Source organism: Ovis aries, chromosome 3 (genome assembly GCF_016772045.2).
Source record: "Ovis aries strain OAR_USU_Benz2616 breed Rambouillet chromosome 3, ARS-UI_Ramb_v3.0, whole genome shotgun sequence".
Classification (NCBI taxonomy): domain Eukaryota; kingdom Metazoa; phylum Chordata; class Mammalia; order Artiodactyla; family Bovidae; genus Ovis; species Ovis aries.
Genome location: NC_056056.1, coordinates 8,555,286 through 8,579,193, shown reverse-complemented (window position 1 = coordinate 8,579,193; position 23,908 = coordinate 8,555,286). Strand labels below are relative to the sequence as shown.

The 23,908-nt window shown below is 43.8% G+C and overlaps 1 protein-coding gene across 2 annotated transcripts in view; it reads left to right on the top strand.

Annotated features, from left to right (window-relative positions):
* Window positions 1-287: 287 nt before the first annotated feature.
* Window positions 288-23,908, top strand: part of STXBP1 (syntaxin binding protein 1) — a 69,740-nt gene continuing 46,119 nt past the window's right edge. For both annotated transcript variants that reach the window (XM_012162474.4, XM_012162469.5), the window contains exon 1: window positions 288-454. In XM_012162474.4, coding sequence (XP_012017864.2) covers window positions 418-454 — 37 coding nt within the window. In that variant the 5' untranslated portion in view covers window positions 288-417. The remainder of the gene's footprint in view (window positions 455-23,908) is intronic.

Genomic DNA, 23,908 nt, shown 5'->3' with positions numbered 1-23,908 from the left:
AGCGCGCCGGGAGCGCGCGACAGCCAGGCCGCGCGCGCGGCGCGTGAGGTGAGGGGGAGGGCGCGGCTTTCTCGCCAGCCAGGGACCGCCTCGCGTCCAGCCGCATCTCGGGGGGCGGGGCCGAGCCTCCGGGCCGCAGTGCGATTGGCGGAGGTGCGCGGGTGACGCCGACGGCTGGCGCGAGACCCCGCCCCTCCCGCCGGGCCGGCCCCCGAGCGCGCGCCGGCGGGTCGCCAGCCTCGCTCTGGCTTGGATCGCGCCGCACCCCCGCGCCGCGCCCGCGCGTCAGTCGTTCTCGAGCCGCGGCTGCAGGGGCGGCGGGCGGCATCCAGCCGAGCGCGCCGACGACCCGGGGAGGCGGCGGTGTCTGCGGGCGTCGCGTGAGGAGGCCAGGAGCCCAGAGACTCGCGCGGCGCGATGGCCCCCATCGGCCTCAAGGCGGTGGTCGGAGAGAGTAAGTGGAGTCGGGTTTCCTCCCCGCAGGCGGCGGCTACGGCTCGGTACCTGCCCGCAGCGCGCCCCCCTCGCCGCCTCCGCGCTGGCCTCTCGCTCCCCGCTCGGCCTGAGGCTCCCGGGTTGGGAGGGTCTCGTTATCCCGGCGCCGCCTTCTCCGGAGGGAAGTCCCTCCCGGCCTCCTGCGGCCCTCGTCCCTTCTTCCCCCGCTCTGCTCTTCCCGCATTCCTCCTCCTTCCCCCGCGCCTTCGCCGCATCCCTGACCCCTCGTCGCACCCCTCCCCTCTTCTCCCCATCCCTCTCTTGGGTCTTCACCTGCATCTCCCTCCACTCCCATCGCTCCACGTCTCCCCCTTCACCTCGCCTTTACCCCCCTGCGGCCTGTTACCCTCTCCTCTATCCCCCTCCTTCACCCCGAGTGCCTTCTCCCCATTTCCCCCTCTCTTCCTCTCGCCTTCTTTATTCCCCCAAGCTCCTCTATTCCACTCCTCTTTCCATCCCCAGTCCCTCCCTCTTTCCCACCCTCCTCCGTGGAGTCGTGACGTGCCAGATCTCGGCCTGCGTCCTCCTGCCCGCTTCCCCCTAGATCCCTCCCCTGGAGCCGGAGCCGCGGTCCCCGGCCGCAGAGACCCACCTGGGAGCGCCGGCTCCGCGCGCCGCGGCGCTCAGGCGCGCCGCTCGCCCGCCCAGGGGCCAACTCCTTGCAGCGGGAGAGAAGCCTGTTTGTTTCCAAAGGCTTGGCTCTGCCGGGGCCGAGGCCACCCGGCTCCTCCTCCCGAGCCGGGGTCTTGGCTTCGAGGGCGGGATCTTCTCAGGGTCCTGTACCGTCTTCAATCACCCGGGAGACTGGGAGAGCTCTAGGGTGCGCGGGAGAAGTTGCCCTGCCCAGCACCGCAGTCTACGGACTCCCTGTTCGCAGGACTCAGCCGGGGCTTGATTTCGGGCCGCGCAAACCCCTGTTACAGGGAGGAAATAGTTGTTCGTGGTTTGGATGAAAGGCTTGACGTAAATGGATTTTTAAAAAATGGATGATGGAGATTGTGGGGCTGCAGCGGAGTGAGGGCTGACGGTGGTCATATTTGGAAAACGGCGTCTCAGGTGCTAAGTAAGCTTGGCGATCTTGTGCAGGCAAATAGTGCCTCTTCAATATTTTGGCCGTTATCTTTAACAGAAAACGGGAGAGGATTGCTGTGGGTTTTGCCGTCTTTTTTGGAATCGAGAGAGAATTAAAAGTGGACTTTTCTCTGCGGGAGAGGATAAGAAAGGAAATAGAAGGAAAATGGTGGAAATGACAGTTTCCTTTCCAACGATTCTCTCCAATTAGAGCAATTCCTCTGTCTCTTTCTGGCTGTCAGATGGGATTTTTGACTGTGATGGTCCTTTTGGGCGTCACTGTTTCTTCTTATTCACTCTCTTCGTTGGTATATACAAAATATTCCCGGTTATACAACCTTCTCTGACCTATTACTCCAGGAGAAAATTGTTATAAACACTGAAACCCAAATGAGCAAGTTTTTTAAAAAAGTGTTCATGACAACACCTGCCTACCCCATGCGGTAAATGTTCCAAATCACGTACTTTCTATTTTAAAGGCCAATCAAAGCGCTTAGGACTGGAAGGACCCCTAGGGATCTTCTAATGTCAATACCCTCGTTTTACCCGTGGGAAAGAAATGGAGGCTCAGAGCAGTTAAATGACTTGCCAAAATCAGCGTTAATTAATTTCCTAAAACCTGGTGTCCATTTCCTTGCAACATTAGTTAAAAATAATAATAATAACTTTCTTCATTTTTCTAGGTATACCATTTCCTTCCGATACGCTCTCTAAAGGGTTGTGAAATATGGAATGTTATGTTGAATGTTACATTCCTTCAAATGTTATATTCGAATAAGGTGCTTTAAAACAAAGTCCTGGAAGCAAGTGTTCTGGACATCACATTTTTGTAGCCTTTTACTGTGACGCTTCTTCATGCAGGTAGACCTATTCCGCCCCCCCCCCCCCCCCCCCCCCGTCCTGCAATGGCCTTTTTTAGAAACAAGTATCAGAAAAAAAAAAAAAAACACCAATATGTCATATGGTCAGAATTTATTTTCTGAAATAAAGTCACTGTTTACCAAAAAAAAAAGGCTAATTTTACATGAAATTGGTGAATGTGTAAACAGCATTTCTATAACAATGAGTTAGGTAAAAATTTTGGAAGAAATATTTTTGCAATTCTTTGTCAGTGACATAAAGAATTCTGTTAACTTTGACTCCTAATTTTGGAAGGGGTTTCTAGCTTTGCTTTTTTCCTCTAAAAAAATAAAGCAAAGATTTTTTTTTAACCAACGTCCCAGTTTAAACGTCACCCTCACAACCTGGTCTTCCCAGTCTAAAAATTAACACCTCATAGTCACTGTTTATCATACTCCCTAATTTTATTTTTTTCATTACACTTAAAATTAGTTTTTTGGGTTGTTTTTTGCTTTTGGTACTTGTTTGATTGTTTCATCCCCTTGAATGTTGCTTCTGGGAGAGCATGGGTCTTTATCTAATATGTTCATCCCTGTTCAGTTCAGTTCAGTCACTCAGTCGTGTCTGACTCTTTGCGACCCCATGAATCGCAGCACGCCAGGCCTCCCTGTCCATCACCAGCTCCGGGAGTTTACTCAAACTCATGCCCATTGAGTTGGTGATGCCATCCAATCATCTCATGCTCTGTTGTCCCCTTCTCCTGCCTTCAATCTTGCCCAGCATCAGGGTTTTTTCAAATGAGTCAGTTCTTCACATCAGGTGACCAAAGTATTGGAGCTTCAGCTTCATCATCACTCCTTCCAATGAATATTCAGGACTGATTTCCTTTAGGATGGACTGGTTGGATCTCCTTGCAGTCCAAAGGACTCTTTTTTTTTTTTTTTTTAATTTTAAAATCTTTAATTCTTACATGCGTTCCCAAACATGAACCCCCCTCCCACCTCCCTCCCCATAACATCTCTGTGGGTCTTCTCCACAGTTCAAAAGCGTCAATTCTTGGGCACTCAGCTTTCTTTATAGTCCAGCTCTCACATCCATACATGACTACATGATTCATCCCTGTATCCCATACCAAAAACTGTCGGTGGCTGGTCATAGTTGGCTGTCAATAGATATTCATGGAATGAATCAGTGTTTTTAAGGATATGTCCGAGAGCAAGATAAATGTAGTTTGTGGCTTCCTGTCCTATCTTTCTTGTCATATCTTTCAATGTACATGAGTTTGAGTAAGCTCCAGGAGTTGGTGATGGACAGGGAGGCCTGGCGTACTGCAGTCCATGGAGTCGCACAGAGCTGGACAGGACTGAGCGACTGAACTGAACTGAACTGAACAGGGATGAATATATTAGATAAAGACCCATGCTCAGTGGGTGACAATAGGTACAGGTACAACAGAAGTAGAGGATATGGGTCAGTGTTAGCTGTTCATTCAACAGAGATCTGTTCAGAGCCTGGTAGCAATTATGAGGGAATACAGGGACACTCAAATATGGGACCATTTCACACTGTTGTGACAGACACAGACAATCCTGTGCCCCCTTTCATGTCACTCTGCTGACACACTTAGGGTATAACCAGTTATCGTGCTTCTTTGTGGTCTCACCCAACTAGACCAGAAGCTCTTTGAGGGAAGAATAGGATCTCCTCTTATTCTTAAATCTGTCTTTAGTATGACAATTAGTACTTCATCCTTATAAATTTTGGATGAATCTTTGTGTATAATAATTCAGAGAAAAAACTCTGGATTTGGACCACCTGGAATAAAATTCTGGTCTACTACTGTTAGCTGTGTGGTTTTGGCAAATAATGGAATCCTTTTGTGCCTCAGTTTCTCCATCTATAAAATGGGTAATAGTAGCACCTACCTCCTGTGGTTTTATGAGTTTTAAAAGAAATAGTGCTGGCATAGCATCTAATACAGTTTTTGATGCTTTTGAACTGCGGTGCTGGAGAATACTCTTGAGAGTCCCTTGGACAGCAAGGAGACCAAACCAGCAAATCCTAAAGGAAATCATCCATGAAACTTCATTGGAAGGGCTGATGCTGAAGTTCTAATACTTTGGCCACCTGATGTGAACAGCTGACTCGTTGGAAAAGACCCTGATGCTGGGAAAATTTGAGGGCAGGAGGAGAAGGGGATGACAGAGGATGAGATGGTAGGATGGCATCATCGACTCAATGGACATGAGTTTGAGCAAACTTGGGGAGATTGTGGAGGACAGAGGAGCCTGGTGTGCTGTATGCAGTCCATGGGGGTCGCAAAGAGTCGGACACAGCTTAGCGACTGAACAATGAAACAGTTCTTTTAGTCAATCTTATCATTATGACAAGATCCACAAGAGTGTCAGTACAAATGTTAGAGGATTTCAAGAAGAGATAGGCTGCCTGTATCCTGTGGGGCCACAGTTTTGGGGGAGAAAGTGAAGTCTTGGGTAAACTTCCTGAGTGAAGTGCAGATGAGCTGGAAAATGGAAGAATAGACCTGAAGAACATATGGATGATTAGTAACCACATGCAACTTCCGTTTCCCATTCTGCTCATTTCTTTACTTTTTCCCCTTTAATTTCTGTCTATAAACGTAGGGTTTTGTTTTTTCTGCTCTCTGCTTTGTAAAGAGATTGCAAGAGAAAGGAGAATTTCATTCTCTACCCACCCGCCCGCCACCCACTGCCCCGCCAGGCATTCTCTGTCTACTTCATGTTAATGGATGATGTTTCAGTTATGTCAATCCATGCTGTAATTTACAAATCCAAATTTTACTCTTGTTCCCTGAAGTTTTGTCAGAGTGTTTCAAAGATTCAAGGATTACAAAATGTATTGCTTTTCTTGTTTCCTAACTATTAGCAGTTTGTCCCCAGGTTAGTTTATAAGAATCACATTCTTTGGGAAGAGAATGTAGTTTCAGTTTTGGAGGAGACTGTGGGTACGTAAAATGCTGCCTTTTTCAGATGGGGCCATGAGTCATAGGATGTGTCAGAAGTTGAGAAAACACCTAGATTGAAGCAATTTTCATTCATTCTTATACTTTTTTTTTCTTTTAAAAAGAAACCTTAGATCACATACTTGAAATATATTAAATATATGTCATATTTTTTCCATTTTAAGGTATAATTTGCATAGGTCTTCCCTGGTGGCTCAGTAGTAAAAGAACCCACCTGCCAAGGAGGAGATATGGGTTCCAGCCCTGATACCCTGGAGAAGGAAATGGCAACCTACCCCAGTATTTTTGCCTGGGAAATCCCATGGACAGAGGAACCTGGCAGGCTACAGTTCATGGGGTTGTAAAAGAGCTGGGCATGACTTAACAGCTAAACAACAACAAAAAATAATTGGCCCAGGTAAAATTTACCCTTCTTAGTGAACAGTTCTTCAAATTTCAGATTTACCTGCCATCATATGACCACCACAGTAATCAAAATACAGAACAGGTCATCACTCCCTGAATTCCCTTGTGCTACCACCCCCAGCCCCTGGTGAGCACTGAATGTCGTTAACAGTGGAGTCATACCCTGCAAAGCTTTTTGAATGTGCCTTCTTTAACTTACCATAGCGAATTTGAGAATCATCCATATTGCATGTGTCCGTAGTTTGCCCCTTCTCATTGCTGGCTGCTTGTCTGTTGTGTGAATATGCAACAATTTGTTTCTCCATTCTTCAGCTTAAGGACATTTGAATTATTCCAGCTCTGGGCAATTGCAAATACTTCTATAATGTTTCTAGAAGCATTCACAGGTGTTGTGTGAACATATCACTTGGATATATATATACACACACACGCACGCACTTAGGAGTAGGATTAATAGGTTGTGTGGTAAGTGTGTATTTAACCTTACAAGAAACTGTCAAATTATTTTCCAGAGTGGCATAACCACTTTACAGTTTTTACCAGCATCCTTGTTAGTCCTTGGTATTGTCAGTTTAAAAAATTCTAGCCCTTTTCCTAGTTAGTTGTATCGCATGATTTTAGTTGTCATTTTTCTAATGACTAATGGTGTTAAGCATTTTTTCTTGTATTTATTTGCCATCTGTATCTTCTTTGGTGGAACATCTAAATCTTTTGCATATTTTTTACTGGGTTATCTGTTTTCTTATTATTGATTTTTTGAGAGGTTTTCTATGTATTCTGGGTATATGTCTTTGTTAGATACATGAATTACAAATATTTCCTCACAGTTTGTGACATGTCTTTTCATTCTATTAACAGTATTTTTCAAATAGAAGAAATTCTAAATTTTTATGAAGTCCAGTTTATCCATTTTTTCTTTTATGAATTGTACTTTTGGTATCCTATCTAAGAAATCTTTACATAATCCATATTCACAAAAATTTCCTGTTTTTTTTTTTCTGTTTTCCTGTGGATGTTTTATAGTTGTAGGCTTTATATTTAGTCTTTGATCTATTTTGAGTTAATCTTATATATTGTGAATCATGATCAAAGTTCATTTTTGTGTATATGTAAATGGTTTTGGTTTTCATTTTTGTGTACATGTAAATATTTTTGTCTGTGAGTGTCCAGTTGTTCCAGCACCATTTGTTGAAAAGACTATCCTTTTTCTTTATTGAATTGTCTTTGTTCTTTGTTGAGAATCAATTGACCATCTTTGGGTGGGTTTATTTTTGGACTTCTTGTTCTGTTTCCTTGATCTTTATGTATGTTTTCACTAACCCACTATGACTCAATTACTGTAGCTTTAAAGTAAGACTGCAAACCAGAGATTGTGAGTCCTCCAGCTTTGTTTTTCTTTTTGAAAATTGGTTTTGTTCTTTTAGTTCATTTGCTTTTCCATATAAATTTTAGAATGAGCTTGTTGATTTCTATTTAAAAAATTCTTCTGCCATTCTGTTTGGAATTGTCTTGAATCTGTAGATCACTTTGAGAATTGACATTTTTAGTTTACTTTTAGTATCTTAGTTTCTTTTCTATATTTCAGAGTGAAAATAAAAATTATTAGCTTCACAAATAAGGGAGCAACAGTATGGTAAGCAGAATTGCAGATAGTTTAGCACAGTTGCAGAATACAAAGTCAATTTACAAAAATATATTGTACGTCTATATACTAGCAATGAACAATTAGGAATTGAAATCTAAATTAGTATCATTTAGAGTAGAACAAAAAACATGAAATACTTGGGTGTAAATCGAAAAGAATGTGTTCCAGATCTGCATGCTGAAAGCTACAAATACTGATAAAAGATGAAAAGATATACTATATTCATGGATTTTAAAAATTTATGCTATATTTATTATTTTTGAAATATGTTTTCAGTTCTCTTGGGCGGATACCTAGGAACAGAATTGCTGGGAAATGTAACTAACTTTTTGAGGCCCTGCTAAACCGTTTTCCAAAGTGACTGCACCACTACCAGTGTATGAGGGTTCCTATTTCATAATATCTTAGCACATGTTATTATCTGTCTTTTTTATTATAGTCATCCTAGTTGTCTTGAAGTGGTGTCCCATTGTGGTTTTGATTTGCATTTCAAAAGGCAATGCCAAAAAATGCTCAAACTACCCCACAGTTGCACTCATCTCACATGCTAGTCAAGTAATGCTCAAAATTCTCCAAGCCAGGCTTCAGCGATACATGAACCGTGAACTTCCAGATGTTCAAGCTGGTTTTAGAAAAGGCAGAGGAACCAGAGATCAAGTTGCCGACATCCACTGGATCATGGAAAAAGCAAGAGAGTTCCAGAAAAACATCTATTTCTGCTTTATTGACTATGCCAAAGCCTTTGACTGTGTGGATCACAATAAACTGTGGAAAATTCTTCAAGAGATGGGAATACCAGACCACCTGACCTGCTGCTTGAGAAACCTATATACAGGTCAGGAAGCAACAGTTAGAACTGGACATGGAACAACAGACTGGTTCCAAATAGGAAAAGGAGTACGTCAAGGCTGTATATTGTCACCCTGCTTATTTAACTTCTATGCAGAGTACATCATGAGAAATGCTGGGCTAGAGAAAGCACAAGCTGGAATCAAGATTGCTGGGAGAAATATCAGTAACCTCAGATATGCAGATGACACCGCCCTTATGGCAGAAAGTGAAGAGGAACTAAAAAGCCTCTTGATGAAAGTGAAAGAAGAGAGTGAAAAAGTTGGCTTAAAGCTCAACATTCAGAAAACAAAGATCATGGCATCTGGTCCCATCACTTCAGTGGAAATAGATGGGGAAACTGTGGAAACAGTGTCAGACTTTCTCTTTTGGGGCTCCCAAATCACTGCAGATAGTGATTGCAGCCATGAAATTAAAAGACGTTTACTCCTTGGAAGGAAAGTTATGACCAACCTAGATAGCGTATTAAAAAGCAGAGATATTACTTTGCCAACCAAGGTCCGGCTAGTCAAAGCTATGGTTTTTCCAGTGGTCATGTATGGATGTGGGAGTTGAACTGTGAAGAAAGCTGAGCGGTGAAGAATTGATGCTTTTGAACTGTGGTGTTGGAGAAGACTCTTGAGAGTCCCTTGGACTGCAAGGAGATCCAACCAGTCCATCCTAAAGGAGACCAGTCCTGGGTGTTCATTGGAAGGACTGATGCTGAGGCTGAAACTCCAATACTTTGGCCACCTCATGCGAAGAGTTGACTCGTTGGAAAAGACCCTGATGCTGGGAGGGATTGGGGGCAGGAGGAGAAGGGGACGACTGAGGATGAGATGGCTGGATGGCATCACTGACTCGATGGACATGAGTTTGGGTGAATTCCGGGAGTTGGTGATGGACAGGGAGGCCTGGCATGCTGCGATTCATGGGGTCACAAAGAGTCGGACACGACTGAGCGACTGAACTGAACTGAATGGCTAGTGATTCTGAACATTTTTTCACATACTTGTTGACAATTTAGGGCTTCCCTGGTGGCTCAGATGGTAAAGAATCCGCCTGCAATGCGGGAGACCTAAGTTCCATCCCTGGATTGGGAAGATCCCCTGCAGAAGGGAATGGCTACCCACTCCAGTATTCTTGCCTGGAGAATTCCGTGGACAGAGGAGCCTGGTAGGCTACAGTCCTTGGTATCCAAAAGAGTCAGACACAACTCAGTGACTAACAGTTTCACTTTCATTGACCTTGTATATCTTCTTTGGAGAGGTGTCTACACAAACAGTTGGCCCATTTTTAAATTAGATTGTTCAATTTGCATTTTAATCCACATGTTATTTTCATTTGAAATTACTGTTTTTACTTTACCTTTTAAATGTAAGGGTGGAAAGCCTCGATGATTAAGTATACACTTCAATCTGACCAGTTTGCCTGTTTCTTTAATCTTCTACCTTCTTTATTTTTCTGTTTAGTTTTAGTAGAAATGACTTATTCTTGTTACAACTGTCATCCTGTGCCCTTTCAGACAGTTCATTTAAATTTTAAAAACTGTTGAATGCTCCAATTGAATCTTCATTCCGAGTTTTATTAATTAAAAGTGTCAAAAAAAAAGTGTCATATTTTTGAAATGCCTCACTTTTAAAAAGGATTCTAATATGGTAGTCTTACAGTTAATACAAGTAATTTGTTAGTTAACAATTGTCATAAGAATTACAATGATACAAGACATTAGTCTGATGTAAGCGTAGGGAGGTTAGAGAAAGCTTCCGTAAGGAAGTGATGTCCAACTTACTTCCTTTCAGTTCCAGCTTATTTTGAGTTTTTGTTTCTATTTGTTTGTTTTTTAAAATTTATTTTTAATTGAAGTATAATCGCTTTACAATGTTGGGCTGGTTTCTGCTACACAACACTGTGAATCAGCCATAAGTATACATATATTCCCCTCCTTCTCTCCTACCCATCCCCGAATTTGTTTTGTTTGTAAAATTAGGATTAACTACTGGTTTAGTTTCTTTTGAAATTTCCATATAGTTTTTCTCATTTAATCTAGCAATTAATATAATTAATTATAATGTTGAGCAATCCTTATATTCTGAAATAAACTTTCTTGATAGACAATGCACTATTTTTCAGGAGTGAGAAATTCTGATGCAGAATTTATTCTGCTTATTATTTTGCTTATTAAATTCTGCTTAATATTTTTGCATTTATATTCATTAGTATTGGAGCCTTCTTGCTGCTCTTTGATCATTCCAAGTATGTTCCCATCTCAGGGCTTTGCATTTGTTGTTATCTGTGTCTAAAATGTTCTTTCACATATCTGGGTGCTTGTTCCCTTAATTAGGTCCCTGGTCAAAGGCTACCTCACCAGTGAGCTCTCCTCTGATTATGTAAAACTGAAATTTATATAATTTTCATCCCCCTCACCATGCTGAATTGTCAAATCTGACATTTCACACTTACTGTTTGGTCTGCTTATCCTGGCCTCCACCAGCCCAATGTAAGTTCTATGAGAGCATAGACTTGTTTTGTTCATTACTATAGCCCCAGCATCTAAAACAGTGCTGGCCCATAATGGACACTCAATAAATGGAATGAACAACTAAATACTATGTATTTTATATGTATATTATATATATATATAATGTATAGTATATATATAATGTATAGTATATATAATGTATATTATATATAATGTATATTATATATATATGTGATTCCTCTCTCTCTCCATCTCTGTGTCTCTTTCTCTGTCTTTCATCTTTTTCAGATGTTCTGCATCAGAATTTCTCACTCCTTCAATGTATTGAATTGGGAAGTTTCTTATCTTTTTTGTGTGTTCCAGAATAGATCAAATAATATGGACATTCCTTTCCCTGAATGTTAGGAATGATTTATCCATAAAAATTTTTGAATTTGCTGCTTTTTAGAGGAAAGAGGATAAATATTTGCCAGTCTTTTAAATGTATTTGATTACTGTTTATTTATTCAGTATCAATTGAATCAATTTTGGCAATTTCTATTTTCTTATAAAAATAGGCCTTTCAACCTAAAATTCTCAAACTTATTAACATTGAACTAGATTTGTATAATTTAAATAATATCTTCTGCATCAGTAGTTGTGATCTTTTCTCATTCTACCCTGTTAGTAGTAGTATTTTCATGGAAGGAGATTTGTCTGTTTTGTCTTTTTGAAAAATCTGTTTCTTCCTTCTGTGGTGTGTGTCTGTGTGTATGTGTTCTTATTCTAATTTCTTGAATCAAACACTTGGTTATTTTTTCTAATAAAAGCATCTAAGGATATTAGTCTTCATTTGAGTACAGCTTTGACTGAATCCCATAGGCTCCCTCCCTATAACCCCTCCCAAGTCTCTTAACATGCAGTATTCTTAGTTGTGGACTAGCTGTTACTCTTGTGATAGGGTGATAAGTAGTTTAATCTGGAGTAAAATTCCCATAAGAAGTGGTTTGGGACTCAGGGATCATCCATGTGTTACCCATCAGATGTAAGAGAGCATATCTGCCACAAAAGCCAAAAAGGGCTTTTTGAATGTGCACTAAAAGATTTTCCCTCTGGCGTTCTTGGCACACAGCACCTCTTAGACAAACAGGTATTTGGCTGCTAATGAAGAATCTTTTCTTTAGTGGAGTAGTCAGGACAAATCTTACAGTTATCACTGGCAACTCAACAGCCATAAATCGTGAACCTTAGTCCTGTGGCTCGCCTCTATGAGAAGTGCTCATACAACCCCCAGGGCCATCCTCTGATTTGATTGCTCCAGTCAGTTGCTTCTGAGCAGGGCTGTTGCTGGAACTAAAGTTAGGGTGAGATAGCCAAGCCTTCTTTTTTTTTTTTAATCTTTTTTTTTTTGGCTGTGCTGGGTCTTCCTTGCAGCGCACAGGCTGTCCTTGCCACATGTGGGTGTCTGTAGTTGTAGCTTGTGGCTTAGTTGCCCCTTGGCATATGGGATCTTAGTTCCCCAACCAGGGATCAAACCCACATTCCCTGCATTGGAAGGCAGATTCTTAACCACTGGACCACCAAGGAAGTCATCAAGACTTCATTTGAATTTCAGCAAGTATGAGTTTTACTTGCTTATTGTCACCAGGCTTTTTTTTTTTAATTAAAAAAATTTTTTTTTAATCAGTGAGAAGTGCTGTCGTGGAGTGGAAAGAGTTCTAGTCAGACAGAACATCTAGCTGACAGCCCCAGTTCCAACCCCTAGTGACTGGGTAACCTGGACATGTTATTTAACCTCTTTTTCAATTGGAAATTCTAATCCCAGCATCACAGAATTCTTTTAAGCCTGCATTAAATAATAATACAAACAATTGCTCAGAAAACAATGAGTCTCTGTAGGGGGTTGTTATTATTTTACAGTTATAATTACTGAGATAAGCTTGTCTGCTCAAGGTTATGAATAAAACCTTAGCAGAGTCAAGGAGGCGCATCTCTTATAGTTTTGATAGGCACAGGGTCTGATAATTGCCAGGTAACAGCCAGTCGTTGCCCACTCAGTGCTCTTTGGGAAAGTTTGTGTTGGTTAAAACAATTGCTTCTGAGATACACTGATCTGATCTTAATATATGTCTCTGGGGCAGAGTAAGAACTACTAATGGCTCAAATTACATGCTGTCACAGAGCAGATCTCCAGAATTCCTTTCCTTCTGTTTCTCACAGGCCACTGACATTTCACTTTAAATGTCTGCTAATGATTTGGCCTAAGAGCTGAACTGGTAGGAAGTAAATGAGATACTAAGTAATTACCATACTAGGAAAGCTTATTTTCTTCTTAGGAACAAAAAAGTTTATAGAGATAGGAAAACAAACAAAATTTTAAAAAATCATTGGAGGACTTCTCTGGTGGTACAGTGGGTAAGAATCCACCTGCCAATGTTGGGGACACAGGTTCGATCCCTGATCTGAGAATATCCTACAGGCTGCAGAGCAGCTAAGCCTGTAACACCACAGCTGCTGAGCCTGTGCTCTGGAGCACATGAGCCACAAACACCGAGGCGTTCTGCTGCAGCTGCTGCAGTCTGCTGGCCCTAGAGCCTGTGCTCCACAAGAGAAGCCTCAGCAATGAGAAGTCCGTGTAGCAATGAAGACCCAGCGCAACCAAATATCAAAAAAAAAAAAAGTCTTTAGAAAAAAAATTGGTTTGAATCAGAGTCTCCAGCAGTCAGTCCTTGTTCGGAGGACTGCTGTTCGGAGGACTGCTGAGATGTCACAGAAACCCAGGACCATATGGCATGGCTTGTTTCCATTTCATCATGTTTCTGAGGCCTCTGGGACCAAATGTTTTTGTTCATTTAACCAATATTTCTGCACTCTCTCCTATGTGCCAGAAGCTGTGTTGAGGGCAGCAGAGGTGATGGTATATGAGGAGACCTGGTCCTAGTGAGATTCACACAGGCTGTGGCAATACATCGGGTAAATGCCTTAAGAGGGGGTACTGTGGTGTGATGATGTACAGCACATGACGGAACCCCCAGAGAGGCCAGGGGAGGGAGGGAGGCCGAGGGAGACCTGGAGGAGGTGAGGGGAGCTGGCCAGGAGGAGGGTGATATTGATGGGGTCTGGGAGAGAGTAAAGTCGCATAGAGAAGTGTCCAGGTTTGGCAAGAATATGAGAAAGGTTCAGCCTGGCTGGAGCTGAGGGAGTATGCAGACAGGAGTTGGAGAGGTGCTCAGGACTTTCTGTCCTTACAAAGGACCTATATCCCTATTCCAGGAGCACTGGGAAGCCGCTGAAGGCTTTCGGCTGGGGAGAAACCTCGAGTCGCTGTGTGGAGACTGGACAGAGGGCTGGGTTAGGAGCTATGGTGGTGATGGTGGGAGTGGGGATCGCTGCCAGGGCTGGAGCAGTAGTGGCAGGTGGAGAGAAGTAAAGGGACCTGAAGGTGTCTTCGGAGGTAGAAACGTCAGGTTATGGTGATCGATCGGATGCAGAGGGTGAGGAGATGGCGTTGGGGAAGATTCCCAATTTTCTGGCTTCTGCAGCCCATGGTAGACCGTGCGGTTCACTGAGATGAATGAAGGAGAAGAAACGGGTTTGCTGGGAAAGGTTCCCTTTTGTAGGTGTTGTGTTTCTGGACCCTATGGACTGTCATTAAGGGCAGGGGTGTAGGAGGTCTGGGCCAGACACTGGGGCTGGGGCGTCCTCAGCTGTTGAAAGCTATAGGGGTGGGTCAGATCACAGAGGAAAGGGTGCCGGGTGACAAGGGGGCCTGGGTTCCCCCACTCCGCATCCCAGGGGATTCCGACATTTACACCCAGGCACAAGAAGAGTAGCCAGCGGGGCATGAGAGTCAGGTGGGAAGGGAGGCTAGCCAAACCGTGTCTCCGATTTGGTGGCTTCCCGGGCCCACACTCAGATCATCCCAGAGCAAGCCTGAGGCTTCATTCAGTGATGAGTCTCCACTCTCCAGGCTGAGGGGCTTGGCAGCTGGAAACTTTTCAGAACTTCTTCTCACTGTGGTGTTTCCCCTGTGTCTTAAAGTCATTCCCTGGCTGTCTGAACCTTATTATTCAGGATTGTTTTGTGGAGGAAAGAGGAAATGATTGTAGCCAGTTGTAATGCAAGGCTCTGAGGATTTGTGTGCTATGCTGTGTCAAGATGCCATCAAATCATGGAGTGTTGGCTCTGGGAAGAAATCGTAGGAGCATCTGGTCCAGACTCATCTAGAACAGGAAGTCGAGTTGTCCTAGTCTGCTTGATGAATGACATTGGCAGGTCTTCCTTATCTGTGGCTGTTGAGGAAAGACAGTATTATTTTCATGTTCTGTGCCAGCATAGATTCACAATGACAGGGATAAGCTACTAGGAGTGTTACAATAGTGAGGGCAGGAAGGTTGCTTATACCGTGCTTAGAGGGAGCTCAGGACTTTCCAGCTGGTTCTATTCTAGTCTCAGATGATCCTCATGAACTTCCTTAATGGCAGTAGGAACAAAGCCACTTCTGTTTGTCAGCTGATGGCGGAAGGGAGACCCTTTAAGCTTAGATGGTCTTCAGAGTGCCTACTCTGGGAGTGACAGGGTGAAGAAAGCTTATTGACCCTCTTCTGTCATGGATTTTTTTTACCCATCTTCCTGAGCATTGGTGTAGCCAGGAGGCAAAGGAGAGAGGCCTTTCCCTGGTCCCTGGACACATGGGTATTGCTGGTACTAGCTGCTAGGGATTTGCAGAAAATGAAACAGTGCTGAACAAGAGACTCCCTCTGCTCCGTGTGAGCTTCACACTATGGGCTTTCAACAACAGACTGCTGTGAGACAGACCGCTTAAAATTACTCAGTCGACAGACCTCACCATGTTTTGGATAAAAGTGCTTCAGGATTTTAAGATGAGGCAATCAGGTGGTCACTGAGAGTTTTCAAATTTGGTTTACCTCACATAATCTTGCCGGGGGGATCACATTGAATGTAAATGTTTTGATTGCATCATGGGGTTGTCTCTGTCTCTTTTTCCTACTTACCTTTTAAGGAACTTTGAAACTCTCAGTTCAGTTCAGTCGCTCAGTCGTGTCTGACTCTTTGCGACCCCGTGAATCTAGTTAGAGTAATAAACTTCGTCAAGCTTTCACTGAGACTTAAAGATCTGGTCAGTTTCTCATAGAGAGGAATCCTCATTTTTCCTCTACCCCAATCCCTTATTAAGAAAAATTTCCAACGTAGTGGAAATTTGAAAGAATAGTATGATGATTACCCATCTACCTTCTACCTAGATTTCACAGCTGTTAACCTCTTTCCATCTTTGTTCTTATCTCTCTACACAAATGCTTTTTGTTAAAAGTTAAGGTTACAGGTTAGACATTGCAGAAGAAAATGTGAGTGTACTTGAAGTCAAAGCAATGGAAACATTCAATGGAAATATTCAAAGGGAAACAGAAAAGATCAAGGGAATTAAAGCAAGAGAGTATCTGCAAGATGGGAGATGGTGTGAAGGAGTCTAATACATATAAAGATGAAAAGAATGGGAGGATCAGAGCTAATCTTTGAAGAAGTGTTAGCTGAACATTTTCCAAATTTGATGAGAGCTATGAACTTTCAGATGTAAGAGGTTCATTGAATGTCAGGCATAAGCAATATGAAGAAATCTATACCACAGCACACCACACACCAAATTGCTTAAAAGCAGTAGTGATAATAATGAAATGATTAGCCAGAGAGCAAAGACATGTTGTGTACAGAAGCGCGACAAAGATGGCAGCGTATTTCTCGTCAGAATCAACGTAAGCTAGAAGACAGCAGAGGAGTATTTTTGAAGGACTGAAAAATACAAAATATTAATCTAGAATTTTATACCCGGAGAATATATCTCTCAGCAACAAATCAAGGTAAACATTTGTAAAAAAGTTGAAAGAATTCATCACCTTGCATGTCTGAAAATACCTATTTTAATCTGATATGTGAAAATACTTATTTTATCTGATGGTTCAGAGGAGCATAGAATTCTGCGTTGGAAATTGTTTGCCTGTAGACTTTTGAAAACTTGGCTCCACTGTCATCTTAGTTTTCATTGTTGCCTTTAAGGTGCCTTTGAATCATTGACTTCCTGATCTTTCGTACATGTCCCGTATTGTCGCCTCTGAATCTTTCACTGTGTCCTGGTATTCTGGGCTTTCATAGAAATTTGCCTTGATACTTGTCTGTTCTTATCCATTGTGCAAGACCAGGGTCAGGAAGCTTTTTCCACAAAGGGCTGTGTGTTTAAATATTTCAGTTTTTGTGACCCATCTATGATCTCTGCTGCTGCTGCTTTTCCCTCCACCCCTTTAAAATTGTAAAGGCCGTTATTAGCTTAAGGTCTAAGCTAAGAAGCAGCAGGCTGAATTTGGCCCACGTGCCCCAGTGGGGGAAGGAGAGGGTGGGATGAGTTGAGAGAGTAGCACTGACACGTCTAAACTGCTACCCTGTGTTAACCCTGTGTTAACCAGCTAGTGGGAGGTAGCTTTATAACACGGAGAACTCATCCCAGTGCTCTGTGAGGACCTTGAGGGGTGGGCTGGGGGAGGGGATGGGAAGGATGTTCAGGGGGGAGGGATATATGTATACTTATGGCTGATTCACGTTGTTATACAGCAGGAACCAGCAAAACATTGTAAAGCAGTTAACCTCCAATTAAAAATGAATTTTTAAAAATTTGGGACATTCCAAATCCAGGAATTTCATGCTGAATTAACTCATTAGTTCACTGTGAAGCAGGAAATCAAGTGAAGTGTAAAGTCTTTGTTTCTGATACTGGGTATCCGCTCCTGGACCCCAATATACACCCTCAATGGAGTGGTCTTTGGCTCAGAATATTTTGCTGAATTACAGTTTGGAGAGACAAATTTCACAAGTCATCTCTCCCCTACTGATCCCCTAGTGGAAGACTGGGCAAAGGGCATTGGCCCAGTGTGGAAACAACTTGTATTCTGAAGGCAGTCTTCAAATCATGCCTCGGTAAATGAGGAGGGGGCAAAAATAGCCCAACTATGCATTTTGGTACAAGTAGACAGCGAGAGAGAATTACCTCTGATCTAGGCAATTTGAGCAAAAAAAGAAAAAAAAAAACTACACAGGAACTTTGTAAACATTTGATATGGAAAAATGACATAATTGTGGCATAAACACTCAGGTAAAGAATTTATTCTGGAAGAAGACAGGTATAAGGAAAATAATTTAAATCACCCTCAAACATAAAAATAACGAACCGAGAGTTCAAATGGGAGGTAATGTGAAACAGCAGAGTGAAATGGAAAGCAGGCCAAGGAAACATAAAACAAAAAATAGTGGGATTGGAGGTGCTTTGGTGGCTTGGTGGTAAAGAATCCACCTGCCAGTGAAGGAGACGCAGGTTCGATCCCTGATCTGGGAACATCCCGCATGCCTTGGAGCAGCTGGGCCTGAGCGCCGCAACTATTGTCTGTCGTCTAGAGCCCAGGCTCTGCAACAAGAGAAGCCGGCGCACCGCAACTGGAGAGTCACCCCAGATGACCGCAACTAGAGAAAAGCCCACACGCAGTAGCAAAGACCCAACACAGCCAAAAGCAAATGAATTTTTAAAACTATTTTTTTTTAAATGGGATTGCAGAACTAATGAACAGTTGAAAACGTAAGAAGCAGATTCTGTTTTCTATAGAGTGTGGAAGACTGACTGGAGAAGATCACCCAGTCTGCTTGTTTGGTGAAGATTTTGCACAAACCCAGCCATCTCCTCTGGATTTTCAGTGTTTCTTCTCTTCCGGGCTCCACCCTCTTCCTGTGCGTGACCCCGAGCCCGGGTCCAGCAGGATGTTTTCTTCTCCTGGCATCGTATTGTAAGCAGCTCCCTGAATTTGGGAGAAGGTAGCAGCCCTCCTGAAACTAGACCTTTGTGTGTGGGGGGTGGTGTGGGTGGGGGGAGCACTTCCTGCCTTCCGGAAACTTCCCCCCAAGGTTTTTGTCTTCTGTCCGTTGGACACCTATCCACTGGCAGCACTGCACTTGTGGCCTTGTCATGCTCTGTGAGATTACACATTTTTAAATATCTGAGACCTGAAGATCTGTGACACGCTAAATCCTAGAGCTGGTCAGAATCTCAGACTTTGGAAGTGAGATGATTTCTACCACCGCTGCCATGGAGAAGTCACTTGATTGCTCTCTGGTTCTGTGTCTTTATAAAATGGACTAGATCAGGGCTTCTCAGCCTCGGTACTGTTGATATCTTGGGCTGTATGAGCGTGTGCGTGTGGGATGTTTAGCAGCATTCCTGGTCCCTCCCCACTCAATGCCCATAGGTGTGCGTGCTCAGCCATTTGGTCGTGTCTGACTCTGTGTGACCTCATGGACTGTAGCCCGCCAGGCTCCTCTGTCCATGGGACTCTCCAGGCAAGAATACTGGAGCGGTTTCCATTTCCTTCTCTAGGGAATCTTCCCAAACCAGGGATCGAACCCATGCCTGCTGCATTGGCAAGCAAATTCTTTGCCACAGCACCACCTGGGAAGCCCCGCTAGTACCCCAGCACCCTCCAATCATGACGATCAAAAGCACCTCCAGATGTTGCTGGGTGTCCCCTGGGGGGCAAATCACTCCACATTGAGAACCACTAGACTGTTGTCTGCTCTGAGTTTCTGGGATGACATGAAACACTCTTCTCCCCTTTTTTCCAAAGTATATTTTTCCTAACCCTTGAGTCCTTAGGGTAACTCCCATTTAAGTCAAGAAATGTGATTCGGAGCCATTAAATGCTATATCTACCAATTTAAGATACTAGCCGCATCTTGGGTTCCTGCCAGGATCACGGTAAATATCTATTATTCTCTATCCCTGCAGTTCAAGGAAGAATTCTTGCAGTCTGTAAAGATAGAGGACAAGGTGTTTTACAGAGGAACAGATACAGGCTGGCAGATGAAATGGAATATTAATCTTTGAGGTCTGCTGCTGTTGGTAACGCATGAGGGCAATGTGCATTCTCTCTCTTTCTTAAATATAGAATCCTTCCCAAATAATTTCATGCTTATCACCATCTTGTACGAAAATTGGCCCTCATTCTTGAGTCTTTTCTTTTAAAACAGCCTTATTCTGTGCTACTTATGAGACTTCCCTGGTGGTCCAGCAGCTAAGACTCCGAGCTCCCAATGCAGGGGGCCCAGGTTCCATCCCTAGTCAGGAAACTAGATCCCCAGCGCCACAACCAAGAGCCGGTACAGTCAGAATAAAAATACTTTAAAAATAAAACAGAAAACAATACTTCACGAGAAAACAGTAGTGCTTTCTGTCCTGGAAGATTAATTGCCCTCTCACCATTCTTCTTTCTGTTTTTGTTCTTTTTGTTTCAACATATTAATATAAACAAATAGTATTTACTATCTTAAGCTATTGATTTGAAGATGAGATGAATTGTTTGGAATCCCACTTTGATTTTTCTGAGTATATCTGGTAACTTCACAGCTCCTTTTATCCATGGTGCAGGCAACCTTAGGAAGAAGAAACTAGCTCTGGTTGGAGCTAAGGGGAAGTGACCATGGTATCTACAGTGTGGCTGGAAACTCCTATTCTCTGCCTCTTTTGTCCCCAGTTTGAGATTTTCTTTCTACCAATCAAAATTCTAAGGTCCATGAAGCTGTGTGTTAGAGACCTTCTAGCCCCTTGACCGTTTGACTCTAAACCTTATGAAAGGAGGGTAGGGAGGGAGATAGAAAATGAGGATTTCCTATGAAAGAGAAAGCAGTCATTCCTCTAACACTGTCCAGCATCTTTACTGGTGTGAGGTTAGGATTTGGTTTCTTGGAAAGCAGGCATTTATCATCACACGCTCCCCTCAGATACTGGCAGCGGCCCAAGTTTTGAACATGTGCGTCTTTTGTAACATCTGGCCTAGTGCTCACCAGAGCAATGCAGCCACACCCTTGTCCACCCATCTCCACCCCCTCTAATGCTTAGGGCCTCCTCCCTTCTCTCCCCTTCCTGCCACCCAGAAAGCAGACTTCAGCAGGAATATTCTCAGATCAAGCAGGTGTCATTCAGCAGTTAATAGGGGGGCTTCCCAGGGGGCTCCGTGGTAAAGAACCCGCCTGCCAGTGCACGAGACAAAAGAGCCATGGGTTCGATCCCTGGGTTGGGAAGATCTCCTGGAGAAGGGCATGGCTATCCACTCAAGTATTCTTGCCTGAAGAATCCCATGGGCAGAGGAGCCTGGCAGGCTGCAGTCCATAGGGTCATAAAGAGCTGGACACGACTGAAGCGACTTAGCACGCATGCCCTGAGTTAACAGGGAGCAGGACCCAGTTCTTGCCCCATGCCTGACAATTTGAGGTCTCTGTTTTGGTCTCTCTCGCTTCTGCAAAGTACAATTCAGATACAAATTATAATAGGCTATAATTTTAGATAACATGCCTTACAGAAGCATGCCAGGGTACCTGTCTTCAGGTGAAGACGCTATGGAACAGTTCCATATTAAGCAAACCTGCGTTTGTTATTTGAGTTTAAAGTTTTCCTCTAAAATTCGCTGATGACTTTTTAAGAAATATGTATTTATTTGGCTGTGTTAGGTCTTAGTTGCACTTTTGGGATCTTTCTTTTCAGCTCTCAGGCTCAGTAGCTGTGGCAAGTAGGCTTAGTTGCCTCGCAGCATGTGGGATCTTAGTTCTCCAGCCTGGGATCAAACCTGCATCGTTCCCTGCATCGGAAGGTGGATTCTTAACCACTGGACCACCAGGGAAGTCCCTCTGATGATTTTTTTAAAAATAGCTTTCTTGAGATACAATTCACATACTATACCATTCACCCACTTAAAAGGAACAGTTCAATGGCTTTTAGCAAATTTGCACCATTGTGCATCCATCATCACAAGCCATTTTCAAACACTTTCTTTACCCCGGAAAGAACGTCTGTTGGGGAGCTGTCAGGAGAGTGGCGGCCCTGGCGTTCACCTTCCTCAGCCTTGAACAGAGCTGCTCTTTCACTCCCAGCAAGCACTGCTCTGCTGTGCCATTTGGAGGGGTTCATTCATCCTGCAGGCATATGCTAAATCATTATTTTATGCCAGATACCAGAGACAGGCAGAGGAAGGGTGCAGGGAGAGAGAGGGCGGCGTCATGTTTGAAAGGGAGTAAGTGAAGCCTAGAGTAAGAAGCCAGATACAGTGAGTGACTTGTGGAATCGTTGGCGAGCACTTGCTGCCTTCTCAACCACCTTGGGCTACTGTCTCCCCTACCGAGCTTGCTAGTCCCTCTGTTCCTAGTCCATCCCATCCTCGACCCGGACTTGAGGACATCTCACCTGCTGTTCCTGTGCCTGGAGAACTCTCCCCCTGACATCTTCACTTGTGATGATCCCTCCTCTCCTCGTCACCCCCTCAGAGGACCTTCTCTCCCCAACCCTCATCACGCTCTAGTTCTTTAACCTTTAACATGTCCTCTGTGGATTTCCCTCCTGGTGAAGTGGATAAGAACCTGCCTGCCAATGCAGGGGAAGGTGGGTTCGATCCTTGGTTTGGGAAGATTCCGCACGCTGCAGAGCAACCAAGGCCCACGAGCTGAGCCCACGAGCTGCAGCTCCTGAAGCCTGCGAGCCTAGGGCCTCTCCGCAGCAAGAGAAGCCCCCGCAAGGAGTAGCCCACACACCGCAACGAAGAGTCGCCCCCACTCACCACAACTAGAGCAAGGCCAAGCAAAGCGACGAAGACCCGGCACAGCCAAATAAGTAAATAAAACTATAAGAAGATAGAATTTCCCCTGAGCACTCACCACTCTCTAGAACGATCCTGTCTCCTGTGTGAATTGGCTGTCTCTCCTCTCCACACCAGATGGAAGCACCTTACGGGAAGGAATCTTGTTTAGCTTGTTCATCATGGTTTTTTCCAATGCCTGGAATGATGTCTGGCACATCGGAAATGTTCAATAAGCCATCGTCATTGAATGGAGAGAAGCAAACTGGAGAACGGAAGACGTGTCACAAACTGCACGGGGAAGCAATAAGAAACCAATTAGAAATCACTGGATTCTCCCTGATTAGGAGAATCAGATACCTCTAAAAGATGCTGATGGTGCTGGCGGTAGCTGACAGTGCTGAGGACCATTTTAAGACTGAACTAAGTGCCTGACACACATCAAATCATTGACTCCTCACAGTAGCTCTGTGAGGCATGTGTGGTCATCCCCATTTTATAGATGTGGAAACTGACACAGATTCAGTCACTTGTCCCAAGTCTAGGAAGTGGAGGAGCAGCAGGGATGTGAACCTTAACCATCTGGCTCCAAAACCCATCTGCATCGGTTTGCTTTACTTTGTCAGGGTGATCACTGCAGTATAACAAAGAAAAGCACGCCAGGTTCCAGTGCGGAGTCCAGTCCATGCTGGCCCCTGAGAGACAGTATGTGGAGTGGGAAGAGCATTTGGATGGGGATCCAGAGACCTGCTTCCTGTGTGCGCTAGGACCAGTTGGTGGCCTTGGCCACTCCCTATGGCTGTGTTTCATAGGAGCATCTCAATCCCAAAATGAGGACCTAGACTCTGTCCTTTGATGGTCTCTAAAATTCTTTCCAGTAGAAGTGTTCTTACCCACCAAAGAAGTAGAATCGTTGAAAGTTGTTTTACCTTCTAGGCCTGTGCCAAGGAGTCATGGGTTTATGTGTTAGAGTCCCGTGCTTGCCTGGATGTGCCTGGCAAAGGATCTGAAAGAGCATTCCCTGAACCATGAATGTTTCCCGTCAGGAGTAGGGATGGGGAGGAGAATGTCACTTTGTAGCTATTCATCTCTCTGTTGTTAATTTTTCATCAAGAATGTGCTGCTTCTATGTTATTTAAAACATCATAAAGACAAAAAAAATTAGATTTGGGGAGTTCCCTGATGGTCCAGTGGGTAAGACTTCATGAACCCAGGGGGCCTGGGTTGAATCTTTGGTCCAGAAACTAGATCCCACATGCTGTAACTAAAGAACCTGCATGCTGCAAATAAGACCTGGCACAGCCAAGCAAATATATATATATTTTTTTAATGAAAGAGGTTTGTGGTTAGTTGCCAACAGTTTCTGTGTGCATGTGTCTTCCTAAGAGAAGGAGCTTGAGAGTACCAGGAAGGCTTGTTTTCAAGTATTTGAACCATTTCTTTCTGTTTTGTGGAGGCTTAACTTAGTCTCCCTGGGAAGATACACTTGT